Source organism: Sminthopsis crassicaudata, chromosome 3 (genome assembly GCF_048593235.1).
Source record: "Sminthopsis crassicaudata isolate SCR6 chromosome 3, ASM4859323v1, whole genome shotgun sequence".
NCBI lineage: Eukaryota > Metazoa > Chordata > Mammalia > Dasyuromorphia > Dasyuridae > Sminthopsis > Sminthopsis crassicaudata.
Window position 1 is genome coordinate 271922005 of NC_133619.1, and position 13412 is coordinate 271935416.

Sequence of the window (13412 nt, forward strand, 5' to 3'; positions counted from 1 at the left end):
GATCTGTTGGTTATTTTTCTTTCAAAGCATATATCTGACCTTCCTACTTTTATAGTGCAAACAATAAACTACAATTTTATTCAGATAGTGATAGTAGTGTTGTATTATTGATCCTGCAAATGATTTGAGGGGAAAATTCAGTTCTTTCTATTCTTTTTGGCTTGCCAAGATTACTGTGGAACCATGATCATTGAAGATGAAGAAGCTCCAATTGCCTACACTTTAGATGAGACCAAGCCTGATGGTTCTTATGCTGCAATAACAGGGTAAGAATGAAATATAAGATATTTCTTTATAATGTCCAATCATTTATGGTAATGAAGGATATTTTAATTTTATTTTCTTCACTTCTTATTTGTGGAAAAACCTTTTCACTTCATGTAATCAAAATTATCTTTTTTTACTTTATGTAATCCCCTTTGTGTTTTACGGGTCATAAAATATTCCTTTATTCATAGATCCGATTGCTACATTTTTTCTATCCTCTCCTGATTTACTCCCCTAATATTACTCTTTATATCTAAATGATTGATAATAATAAAAATAATTTTGAAATGTTTCCTTACCCAAGAAAATAGTTCCTCAAGTGTAACATTACATAAATCAGCATTATTACTTTTTCAAAATTTCCACTAAATTAGTATTTTTTAAAAAGTTGAATTCTATTACCATTTTGAAATTTATTACATCTGTCACTTGCTATTTTGGGTTGGGTTTAGAAAGACATAGGAAAGTTTATAGGAAGGTTTCTTAGTTGAAATAGAATAATGATATGCTTTAAAGATAGAAAATACTATACTAGATGGGGAATTTTAATAAGCAATTATCATTCCATGACAATTGGAGGAAAACAATATTACACTGACCTAGATGGCTGACAAATTGGTCATTTTATTTATCCTTCAGAATTTCTCAAGATTGAAAGTGGCATTCAGTGTCTAGAATTGGAATAACTTGAAAATAAGAGGGACATGGAAACAAAATAAATTAATTTGTCACATTTTTGTCAGGCTTTTAAAGCAGAATGCTTATGAGTGTTTAAAGTTATGTGAACAGGGCAAGAGAAAAAAATTAATTTCATACTGTTTTTCTATTTTTTTAATGTTCTAGATTTATTCTTGCCAACAAAGCAAGAAAACTGGCACATCTTACCAAAGAAGAAAGGTAAGAAATAAAGCTTGTTATTTAATAGCTTATGAATTTTTGTGAATTATTGTGAATTTTAAACTTAATAGGCTGGGAGAAATTCATTTTGAGATATCCTGACTCTTAATTCACACAGTAGATTCCTATTGGAATAGACGACATCATCCAGGAATCCATAGAGCACTTTCTAGAACAACTTATATGGAAATACTTACCAGTAGTATTAGATGAATATTCATCTCCATTATTAAGATGACAGATACTTCATGAACGTTTACTACATGGTACAGTCTTTAAATTTATTGGAGGCAATTGCTACTCTTATAAGATTTATCCAAGTAGGTAAAGAAAGTATAACACCTTGTATTATCTGAAATATTCTTGATCATCAAAGTCCTTCTGGTCAAAGTCTTTTCCAAACTTGTCAATAACTGATACTGTTCAAAGAACAAATTATCCACAGCATGTGCATTATAGAATGATGTGTATCATTTAAAGGCAGCTAGGTGACACAGTCAATAGAACATTGCCACTAGAGTCAAGAAGACATGAGTTCAGGTCTTGCCTAGCTGTGTAACTTTGGGCCAGAAACTTAACTTCTGTCTGTTTCCTCAATTATAAAATGGAAGTGGTAATAATTCTCTCCTTTGAGGAGTTTTGTAATAATAAGATAATATTTAATAGTAGAGAACAAAAAGGTCTAATAGTTTCCACTTTCTTGCCATGTAAAAGAAGTGACATTTCTCTTCTCTAAGAGGCAATATGTCATGGAAAGTATATTGAGCTGGAAATCAAGAGACCTACTTACTTCTTCATCTCTCTGGGCTCATTTTCCTCCCTAGAGAAATAGAAGAACTAGACCAGTTCTAAGGTCCTATATTACTTATATTTATCTAATGTTTATGGTTACAAAGCACTTTAGTTACATAATTGTAAAGACTATTAGTAGATTTGTCCTTATTTTTCCCAATGATGAGGAAATAATCACTTCTAATAAGTAGAAGGACTGAGATGGAAAGCAGTGTCTTCAGATCCCCAGTCCATCATTCCTTCCTTAACATTGTACTGTATGACTATTGACTTGGTTGATAACCAACTTTAAATGATCAGTTTGCCTGTTTAGTGATTCCAGCAACCTGAAAATTTGCCTTTAGAATGTTTGAGCATTTCATTTTCCTTATTAGTAGCATATTATTAATAATAATAATTAGCAAAAATAAAAGTCATTTCATGACCCTTTCGGTCAAATTAAGATAAAATAACAATGAATAGGAAAACCATATGAAAGGTAAGAGAAGGGAAATAAAATTTAAGGTAGTGCTTTTTTGACTGTTTCTTTTTTTTTCCTTTGAAGGAAGAGGAAACTCTGTGAACTCTATGCAAAGGTTTTGGGATCAAAAGAAGCACTCAAAGTAAGTCCAATACTTCCTGCAAAATTAACCAGATTCTCTTCCCTCCCTCATAAAGAGGATGCATTAAGCCAATGTTGATATGATTAACAATGTCCTATATAAAGATCAAGTTAAAAGAAAATGTGATTTCTTTCATTATATGTGTGATTTGTCCATATCAGAACCCACACAAATGATGTATATCTTGAATGAGTTCCAGGATGGCTTGTGATCTCACACACATATATTTACTGTTCTTGCCAGGTTTGGTAAATGAGACAGTTGTCCCAAACCCTCAGTTTCAGGGGGACCTTTCTCTTTTGAAATAAAGAGGTTCTTAAGGAAGTTGCTAACAAGAAATATAGAGGTGGTAACACTAGGAAAAGTAGATAACCTGAAGATCACACTTAATAAGTCTATAAATAAGAATATAAACCTCCAATTGCCAGCAAAACCATCACCCCCCAGGCAAAGCAGATAAGGTGGTTGCCCTTCCCCAGCTTCCACATATAAAGACTTTTGTTATTTTTGTGATTTGTTTTCCTTTTCTAAAATAATCTCTGTGTTTATTTTATCCTAATTTTACTGGCATAAAAAGGGTGGTGGGAGAAGCAGCAAAACACAAAATGTGTTTTACCCAGTCCATTTACCTAGAGGTTGTCCTGCCTGTATGCTTGACTACATTTGTCTCAGCTTCCCTCATTTTTTTCCTTTGAAGCAGCTTTAGAAAGCTGTGTTTTGAGTAACCATGGAAACCATTCAAAGAGATGATTTTTTTTTCCCCTTTTAGAATTCAAAGGCTCTTAGGTTCTGCCTTCCTTTTTAGTACATTTTATTATAAACCAAAAGGCCCTAATGTAGAGTTCATAAGCAATAGCAAAAACATCTTCTTTGTTCACTTTCTATAGCTTTTAAGTATTAATTAGTGTTCTGGGTATATTCACCAGACCATTCATCTTGAAAAGTTTTGACATGTCTTTTATCACCTTTTGAAAGTCATTACAAAAGCCATTTGTCTGTGAAGTTTTAAATAAATAAACATAGAGATTAACATAAAAATAAATCATGGGGGGGAAATTTAACCAAAGTACCCTATAAACAATCCAGTCCATTCATTCATTTATTCATTCAACAAATCTTCATTTAGGTCAACTATTTGCATGGTACTATATATAATAAGTTCTAAGGGGGAATCAGAAAAAAATGGATACTTTACCTGGTCTTGTGGAACTAACAGCTTAATTTAGATGCTAATAACAAGCAGCTTCTATACCCATTAAATGTGTACTAAGAGATTTTTTTTTTTGCTTTTTTGACCTACATCAAAAGCCTATATGTGGTCTAATGAGAGGATCATTAGATCAGCAGTCAGAGGGTCAAAGGTTAAGTCTTGAGTTTGACACTTACCAGGATTATCATAGGGAAAGAATTTTACCAAACTTAATAAACTTTATAAATTTATTTGAACTAGGCTCAATGTTTTTATAAATAATGTGCTATTTTAAATCTTTTTTTAAGTTTAGTTTCTGTCAGGCTATAAATCCAAGAATTACCATATAAACATATTATATGTAATATTAACATATAATAATAATATAAACAAAATATTTAGTTATGCCTTCCCAAAAGTACTCTAACAGCATGGGATCTGGAGCTAGAAGGTATCTTAGAGATTATCTCTTATAAACCTCTCATTTTACAGATGAGAAAACTAATGTATGAGCAGAGAAAATGACTTCTCCATAGTCAGTTGGGTGGTTAGTGACAAATTCAGGAATGAAACTTGAGGCTCCTTGGCTCTAATCTCATTGTTCTTCCCTTTTCATACAACATTTTATTTTTATAAAAAGAAAAAGAACATTCTCATCTTTATGTTCCAATAAATCACACCCATGGAATAGATGTACTGTGAACTACTCTTGTTTGTTGTTCATCCCTTATTCTGGAAGAACATCAATGACATCATGAGGATAATGTCATGACATGCATATGACTTTGGTTTTGCCCAAGATTCTGTCAGCTTTTGGTGGCAGCTTATTCTCTCTGAAACAAATTTTGTGTAAAACTTGCCAAATGAAACTGATAAAGTGAACACAATAATATCACACTGTGCTAGAAATATCATTTATAATGGTAAAATAGATTCAAAATATGAATGGCCTCTGTCTCCAGAAGAAATGTTATGTTTTGTTTTCATATTTCTTTCCAGCTAAGGTCCCCACAAAAAGGCTATGTAACTTCATAACTAGGGCAGAATTCTCTCTAATCTTTATTCACATACCCATAAGTGGATATACCTTTTCCCCAGATTGGCCCAGTTTTCTGAGCTTTCAGATCCAAATCTGCTAAAGAGTAAACACCTCTTAAAGAATCCTTTTTTCCAAGAAAATGGGAATTAAAAGTGAAAACTTGTAATAAAGAGATATGGAAACTTAGGAGATCTAAATAGGAAATATAATCCATAAATGTATCAAATGTAAGTATATTATGTGTTTTCTAGCTTATAAAGTTAGAATTCTTAATAAGTTTTTTTTGTTTTTGTTTTTCCCTATACTTGACATTGCTGACTGGTGTCCTAAATCAAATCTTATAATACCAGGCTAAGCAGCTCTGAGATTCTAAGATGAGATTGTTTAGGAAAGAAGCTATTGCAGCATTTGGTACTGTCTTCCTTTTACTTTCTTTCAAGTTGCCCTAATTGCCTTACAGCCCGTGCATTATGAAGAAAAAAACTGGTGTGAGGAACAATACTCCGGAGGCTGCTACACAAGTTATTTCCCACCAGGGATCATGACTCAGTATGGGAGGTACTGTAGTGAATTTATACAAAGCTGTAACTGTAGGAGCTTGGGGTGAACTAAGAAAAATTATCTTTCGGTGGTATAAATATTCAGTGTCTTAAGTTCTATTTTTCTACATTAAGTAAATGAAATTCAGCACCCTTATATTTCTTTTGCTGTGTTCTCATTATAAAAAGCAATAATATCTCAGACTCTGACTTTTTTATTGAGGAGATGGTGGGTTCTGTACCCAATGTCATCATTGTAGGGGAATCTCTTCACTAATACAGAAGACATCTCTCTGTACCTTGCTTATGACTATTCATGTGTCCTACGTTCATAAGTATAGCTCTAACTACAACATCCTTAATTCATGTTTGATGGTTGGGACAGAATGAGGCACTGTCATAAAGTTTTGAAAATTTAACAAAGGAAATTTATTTTGCCCTCATATATATCAACAAAAGTCCAGTATCCTTAGATTCTCTGGACATGGCCCTGTCCATTCTATCTGGAAATACCTCTGGTCAGTAAGTCATGAGCCTATGGTGACTTGCATGGTCTTAAGCACATAATAAGTGTGGCAGGCCCCAGACTCCATGTGCCTGGGATTTTTCTTGCAGCTAGATGACTAGGGAAGTATATCAAAGAAACCAGTGTTAATCACAACCCAAAACAGCTTTGTCCTGGACCTTCTCCATGTTGGCTAAGGATCAGAGGGTATGAAGCAGGTTGCAAAGCAAGAAAGGAAGTTTTAGGTCAGGAAAACTGAAGCTAATCAGATCTCAAAATGAGCTTTTTGTTCTTTTAAATAAAACTTCCCTATGTGGTGTTTTGGGGGGCTGATGAGGAATTGAGTTCTGCCAAATGATAGCATGTATTCTTAACTCCAAGAATTGTTCTCAGTCCAACATGATATTCTCTTAGTGTGCTTCCAAGAATAATAATTCCCATAATCAGCAAATAACTTCAAAATGGTACATATTAAAATATCCACATGAATGTTAATATGAAAAGAAACTCAATGATTTGTGACGTGAAGACTTCTTAGTTTTTAATTTGCTACTTACTTGCAGGATGCAGCTGTCTATTTTCACTTCAACAAATGATGCACCTATTGCATGCAAATGCACTGTGCTAAGTGAAGGGAATTTTTAAAAAGAAACAAAAAGCCATTTTTGCCCTTGGGGAGTTTATAATCTAACAGATGGGATAAAATAAATAATGTTATAAAGGCAAGAAACAGATAATGTTATAAGGGAGACCATAAGTTTCCAGAAGGAATGGATCAAATATAGATGAAGGTCTCAGGAAAGGTTTCCTGGAAAATGTGTTGCTTAAATCAAATCTTAAAGGAAGGGAAGAATTTCCATTTCAGACTTGAGAGATAACATGTATAAAAGCACAAAAGGGTAGAGAATAAGGGATGATGAACAATAGAACTGGAATTCCAGTTCATGAAGGAAAATTATAAAAAATAAAGCTAGAAGATTGGAGTCAGAATATGGAACACCCTGGGAATCTCTGGTAAATTGAAAGGTTTTGTTTTTGCTTTACATTCAACAAGCATTTAGCAGTGTCTTCTATGTGTAAGGCATTGTAAGAGCATTACCAATTTCATGTACCAAGAATAAATATAAGTTTGTAAAGTAATAATACTGATAGCATTTATATAAGACCTTTTTGTGACAACCACTGTATTAAAAGCTTTACAAATAGTTAATTTAATACTCACAACAACTTTTGGGGAGTTAGGTTGCTATTCTTTTTCTCACTTTATAGCTGATGAAACTGAGGCAAATTGAAATTAAGTTGATGTGGATTTTGAGTCTATTTTCTTCCAATATCTGGGAAAACCCCATCTGGCTATTAGATATAACCAAGCCTTCTGGGAAACACTCTCCCTCTCTCTCCTCTCTCCCTCTCTCCTCCTCCTACTCTTCCTCCTCCTCCTCCTCTTCCTTCTTCTTCTTCTTCTCCTTCTTCTCCTCCTCCTCCTCCTCTCTCTGTCTCTCTGTCTGACTCTGTCTCTGTCTCTCTCTCTGTCTCTTTGTCTGTATCTCTGTGTCTCTGTCTCTCTCTGTCTCTCTCTCTCTGTCTGTCTCTGTCTCTCTCTCTGTGTGTCTCTCTCTCTGTCTCTCTCTCTGTCTGTCTCTGTCTCTCTCTCTGTGTGTCTCTCTCTCTGTCTGTCTCTGTCTCTCTCTCTCTGTGTCTCTCTCTGTGTCTCTCTCTGTCTCTGTCTCTCTCTGTCTCTGTCTGTCTCTGTGTCTCTGTCTCTGTCTCTCTGTCTCTCTCTCTCTCTCTCTCTCTCTCTCTCTCTCTCTCTCTCTCTCTCCTCCTCCTCCTCTTCCTTCTCCTCCTCCTCTTCTTTCTCCTCCTCCTCCTCCTCCTCCTCCTCCTCCTCCTCTTCCTCCTCCTCCTCTCTCTGTCTCTCTGTGTCTGACTCTGTCTCTGTCTCTCTCTCTGTATTTCTGTGTCTCTGCCTCTCTCTCCTCCTCTCCCTTTCTCTTATAATATTTTCCCTTTAACGACATCTGTGTCCTTACTATAACTAACTCTGGTTAGTCTGCTAAGTTTCTCTTTGGTTTTAACCTGCCAATTAATGGCATATTCCTTTAATGAATTCTTCCAAATTCCTTCCTTGGTTGCTCTCCCAAATCTATTTCATATTTACCTGGTGCCTATTTTACCTCTTCATTTTTACCTCTTCTTCTTTTACCTCTTCTTCTAAATAAATTTCCCTTTTGGCAAAGAAAAAGGCCACTGTGAATTTTGTACATGTACATTTTTGTACATTTCAGACTAGAAATTATTACTCTGACCTCATCAAAGTGACTTGCCCAGCTAGTGAATGTCTGAGGGAATTTTAAACTCAAATTTTCTTGACTCCAGGACCGGCATTCTTTCTATAGGACCACCTGGTTGCCTAAGGAAATAATGTGAAATAAATTAGAAAAGATAATTTGTAGAACTTTAATGTTCATCAAAGGAGTTTGTAGTGATCCAAGGAGCAACAGAAAGCTAGTTAAAATTTCTTGAGCAAGTGAATGGCATGGTCAGCTCTGTGTTCAGAAATATCAGTTTAATGATTTTATATACACACACACACACACACAGACAGATAGATAGGCAGAACAAAATAGATTTAATGGATTTATGGCAATTTTTGAAGTATTATTATCCCATCCTGACCTAAACTTACAATCACTGAAAGTTACTGTTAAGTTGGATAGGTAAGAACCTAGGGCCTCAGCTGAGTATCTGCAAACATCTAGTCAAAGACTGATAGTGCAACTCTGCTATCAATATATTCCTGGTTCCCCTCTGTCAAAGATGTGGTCATCCACTTTCGTTCTGTCATAAGGAAACATGAATGGGGTCTAACTGGATGTATTAGGTCAACAAAGTATAGCTCACCAACAAAATAAACTAGAAAGTAATTCTTTCTCTCATTTATATCTTCTTTGGTAGAAAAAGATCAATTGAACACAGAGGGTCCACAGATAATTCACTTTCCATATTAAAAACATTCTCTTGAAAATGTCAGGCCTGATTTATTGCATTTCCACTAATGGAGAAACCAAAACATAAAATAGTTTATTAACTTGCCTAAGCCACAGAGAGATAGGAACTTAGATGAAGAGCCCAGGATATCCAGCCTTCAAATTTAGAGCAATGTCCTCTAAATGACAGAGTTGGATCTGAACATTATTTGCTTATAGATTCAAAAGCTATCAAGAGTTTGACTTTCACTGCATGCTGATATATTTTCTTTGATTTTAGGAGACTGAGGCTAATGTTAACTAATCATCACTTTCAAAGGAGGGAGGGAAGAAGGAAGAGAAGGAGGAAAGAAAATGGACTTAAAGTGTAATTCATTCTTTAAGAAGAACATTTATTTTGGAATTCTAATATTTTTTTTCCTTCTCTCTCTCTCTCTGATTTGGTTTCAAGGGTTCTCCGCCAGTCAGTTGGCAGAATTTATTTTGCTGGAACAGAGACTGCTACCCACTGGAGTGGATATATGGAAGGAGCAGTGCAGGCAGGAGAGAGGGCAGCCAGAGAGGTATGGGAAGGAACCCAATGTCTATTTTTAAAACTAAATTAATTTTACAGTTTTTTTTAAACAACTTACCAACAATAACAAACATTCACACACACAAACAAAAATTTTTAAATATCAGACAAAACAATGAGCTCCATTTTTATATTTTATTTTTTTAAAGGCTGTGTTAAACTTTAACTGTATATATATATATAGTGTGTGTGTGTGTGTGTGTGTGTGTGTGTGTGTGTATACACACACACACACATATCCAAAACTCTGTTTAATCCCATGGCCACTTTGGATTTTTTTTAACTAGAGCCTCAACTTTTATTTGAGCAGAATGCATAAGAGATTTAAAAGTAAGTCAACAATTTCCAAGTATCATGTGGTAACTATAGAAAGAATCATACCATACTTTTATACCTTTTAGAGAATTTTATTCTATTTATAATAAATTCCTGAGATGAAAAAAATCTATGTTAAAATTAAGCTATCCTCAAGAAAATACTAAGAATAAGAGACCAAGGTTGGGTAAATTGTGGAATATGAAGGTTATGGGATATTATTGCTCTGTAAGAAATGACAGCAGGAGGAATACAGAGAGGCTTGGAGAGACTTAAATCAACTGATGCTGAGTGAAATGAGCAGAACCAGAAGATCACTATACACTTCAACAACAATACTGTATGAGGATGTATTCTGATGGAAGTGGAAATCTTCAACATAAAGAAAAACCAACTCACTTCCAGTTGATCAATGATGGACAGAAATAACTACACCCAGAGAAGGAACACTGGGAAGCGAATGTAAATTGTTAGCACTACTGTCTATCTACCCAGGTTACTTATACCTTCGGAAGCTAATACTTAATGTGCAACAAGAAAATGGTATTTACACACATATATTGTATCTAGGTTATATTGTAACACATGTAAAATGTATGGGATTGCCTGTCATCGGGGGGAGGGAGTGGAGAGAGGGGGGGATAATTTGGAAAAATGAATACAAGGGATAATGTTATAAAAAAATTACTCATGCATATATAATGTGGAAAAAAATTCTAAATTTAAAAAAAAGAAGAAGAAGAAGTAGAAGAGACCAAAACAGTGAAAGATCTGAAGTGCCCAAAATTTCAAAATTTAAACTTTTTATTCATTTTGGAAAAAGTTATGGATTCATTTGCATACTTCCTTTTAGTACTTATTCTAGTACTCATCCTGAATTGATTGAGAATTCTAAAAAATGATCCTGAATATACCAACTGGAGTCTCACACACTTTTCATCTTCCACAAGTAAAATAAGGTGGGGGAAGCTTTCAAAATGTGATGTACCAAATTCTCATGTTCATATTTTTTTTGTCATCTGAAAACATCACTTATGGGGCAAAGGACAGTCTGTGTATCACCTTATTTTACTGTGGAGGAGAGAAAGAAAAGAGGATGGATAAGGAAGAGTGGAAAGTTCATTTTTCCTCTCTAATGCAAGTGTACAAGTTACATTTAAATTAGTAGGATTTACCGGGAAATGCTCTCATTTCAGGTACTACATGCAATGGGGAAAATTCCAGAAGATGAAATCTGGCAGGAAGAACCAGAATCTGAGGTAGGTGATTTCTCATAGTGAACAGATGTACCAGTGACTTCAGATAATATCTGATGACATTAATATAAATCTCATTTATTTAAAAAAGTAATTAAGAATACTCCGTAGTTGTTTTTTTTCCCTATCCATATGTGTTTCAGCCAATCAATATTTTAAGTAAACACCATGAGCCTGGAGGTTAGTATTATATATATATATATATATATATATGTATGTATGTATCTCCTTTATGCCTAGCAGAATGAATGGCATAAAATAAAAGCTTATGTGTTTCAACCAAAGAATATTTTAAGGAGGTACCGTAAGATTGGAGGTTGGAGGGTTTTTATCACAAAGAACAAGATAGAAAATAATAGATAAAAAGTGTAGAAACAAGGTACCTCAGAAATCAGTGCTTATTTATATTTTTTGTAAATGATCTTCAAGAGAATCAATCAATAAAATCTCCAATTTTATAAAAGACATAATATTTTCTGAGTTGTAAGTGATGAGAAAAAACTAAGAAAATCTCAGAAAATGGTAATGGAGTAAAGCAGGCAGGCAGGCAGTGAGGGGTAATCCTTCAATTTCAAAAGGGTATTTTTAGTGACTATTTCCCTCCAAAAAGGTCATGTTGCTATCAGGCCCAAATAAGTTATCAAGATGTTAGAAAACATGAAGAACAGCTTCAAAATGGAAGTAAATTTTTATTCCATTCTTGATCACTGTGTAGTGCTTATTGAATACTATGTAGTGTTTATTAAGAGACCTCAAGAAAATGTTATAGAAATACAAAAGAATAATGATGGAGACAACAAAATTATTCATGCACAGAAAATTCATGCACAGAATTTTAGAGTTGGGAAGTGCATTACTGCCCATCTAGTATATTACATACCTGAAAAAGATTCCTTTTTCCATCTTTTGGTAAACATGAAGTATGTGCTTGTGCAATCATTCAGGGCATGAGTACAGTGGAAATAGACTTATTTATCAAGGCCCAGAGGAAGATTTTGAAGAATGAAAAAGTATAAAATACTCATATACTTGTCTAAACCTGCCTCAGGAAGTGGTGCAGTCTGAAACATAATTAAGTACAAGACCAAATTCATTGATAACAAAGCTCCATTAGAGGCAACTAAGAAAAACAAGAGTTTTAGTTTTATGTTAAAAAGAAGAACCCTACCTTCCTGAAATACTTTTCTTGATGCTAATGGTAACTTTCATGTTTTTTCATGTAGGATGTGCCAACCCTGCCAATCACCACCACCTTCTTGGAGAGGAACTTGCCTTCCGTGCCAGGATTTTTGAAGCTGATTGGATTTTCTTTAGCCTTATCTTCAGCAGCTGCTCTTATCTCTTCCTACAAAGGATTCTCCTTCAGAAAGTGAAGAAGCCCCCAGATAATGTTGCATACTTTTTGGGGGAACTTAGAATACTTAGACTCCCCATTTCAGAAAGTGAATTAATGGATGGTGGTTGTTATAGTTTTAATTCAAATCTGTCCATACTATCAAGTCTTCTAGCTGACTTTTATCCACTGCATCACCTGGCTGTCTTCTAGCTGACTTTTAAAGCCTCCCGTCAAATCTATCTCATCAGTTTTTTTTGCTTGCAATATATTCTCAGACTTTAGCCAAGAAAATTCACTTACTATGATGCTTCTCACTATCTCTGATCAATGCTATCTTCTTAATTGCTTAATACTTAATTTTTCCTTCTTTTCCCACTTTCTCTCAAAAAGCCATAGAATGTAAAGAAATACTAGACTACATCTAATCAACTACTTTATTCTGAGAAACTGAGGCCCAAAAAGGTGATCTCCTCATGAGATCACAAGATTACTTACTTGATAGTACGGTGAGGAGTCTCTCCTGATTTCTCTATTCAGTCTTCATTCTATGAAACCTCTGACTCAAAACATTATCAGTAAATGATGCAGTTAACTAGTATACTCTTTCTTATGTTCACTGGGTGCCTATTATATACACTGTGTTAATTCATACTACTTATATGTTATTCTCTATATTTGCCTCTAATTTTCCTCTGTGTACTCTCCAGGCTGAGAATGGATATATTGCTTTCTATTTCTTTCATATTATGAAATGCTTATTGTAATCATCAATGCTAATTAATCATTCAATAAAAGTGCTCACTGCACATGTGTGCTACTTTTTCTTTTCTTTTATATACATTATGTATATAAGAATTGTAAACTTCTCTTGTTCTAGAGGTATACCTTTTCAAATCAGAAGTATCCTAAGGCTATGAGTGTTGGTGTAAGCACCTAAAAGATTATTTTTGTTGAGTTGCCATAGGATACTAAATAAGCTATCATCTAGGTTTTCCCCAACTAATCAATGATTGAATTATTTGCCACAACACAAATATTAAGCTAGCAAATCAGTCAGCATTTATTACTTGCTTATTATGGGCCAGTATTGTGCCAAGTGTTGGGGAAATAA

At 34.3% G+C, this 13412-nt stretch overlaps 1 protein-coding gene across 1 annotated transcript in view; it reads left to right on the forward strand.

Moving 5' to 3' along the window:
* The window catches only part of LOC141561333 (amine oxidase [flavin-containing] B), a 76923-nt gene extending 63816 nt beyond the window's left edge, over window positions 1–13107 (forward strand). The window contains exons 9-15 of the mRNA XM_074300808.1: window positions 170–266; window positions 1111–1164; window positions 2501–2558; window positions 5247–5344; window positions 9272–9383; window positions 10906–10968; window positions 12189–13107. Coding sequence (XP_074156909.1) covers window positions 170–266; window positions 1111–1164; window positions 2501–2558; window positions 5247–5344; window positions 9272–9383; window positions 10906–10968; window positions 12189–12338 — 632 coding nt within the window. The 3' untranslated portion in view covers window positions 12339–13107. The remainder of the gene's footprint in view (window positions 1–169; window positions 267–1110; window positions 1165–2500; window positions 2559–5246; window positions 5345–9271; window positions 9384–10905; window positions 10969–12188) is intronic.
* Window positions 13108–13412: the final 305 nt, after the last annotated feature.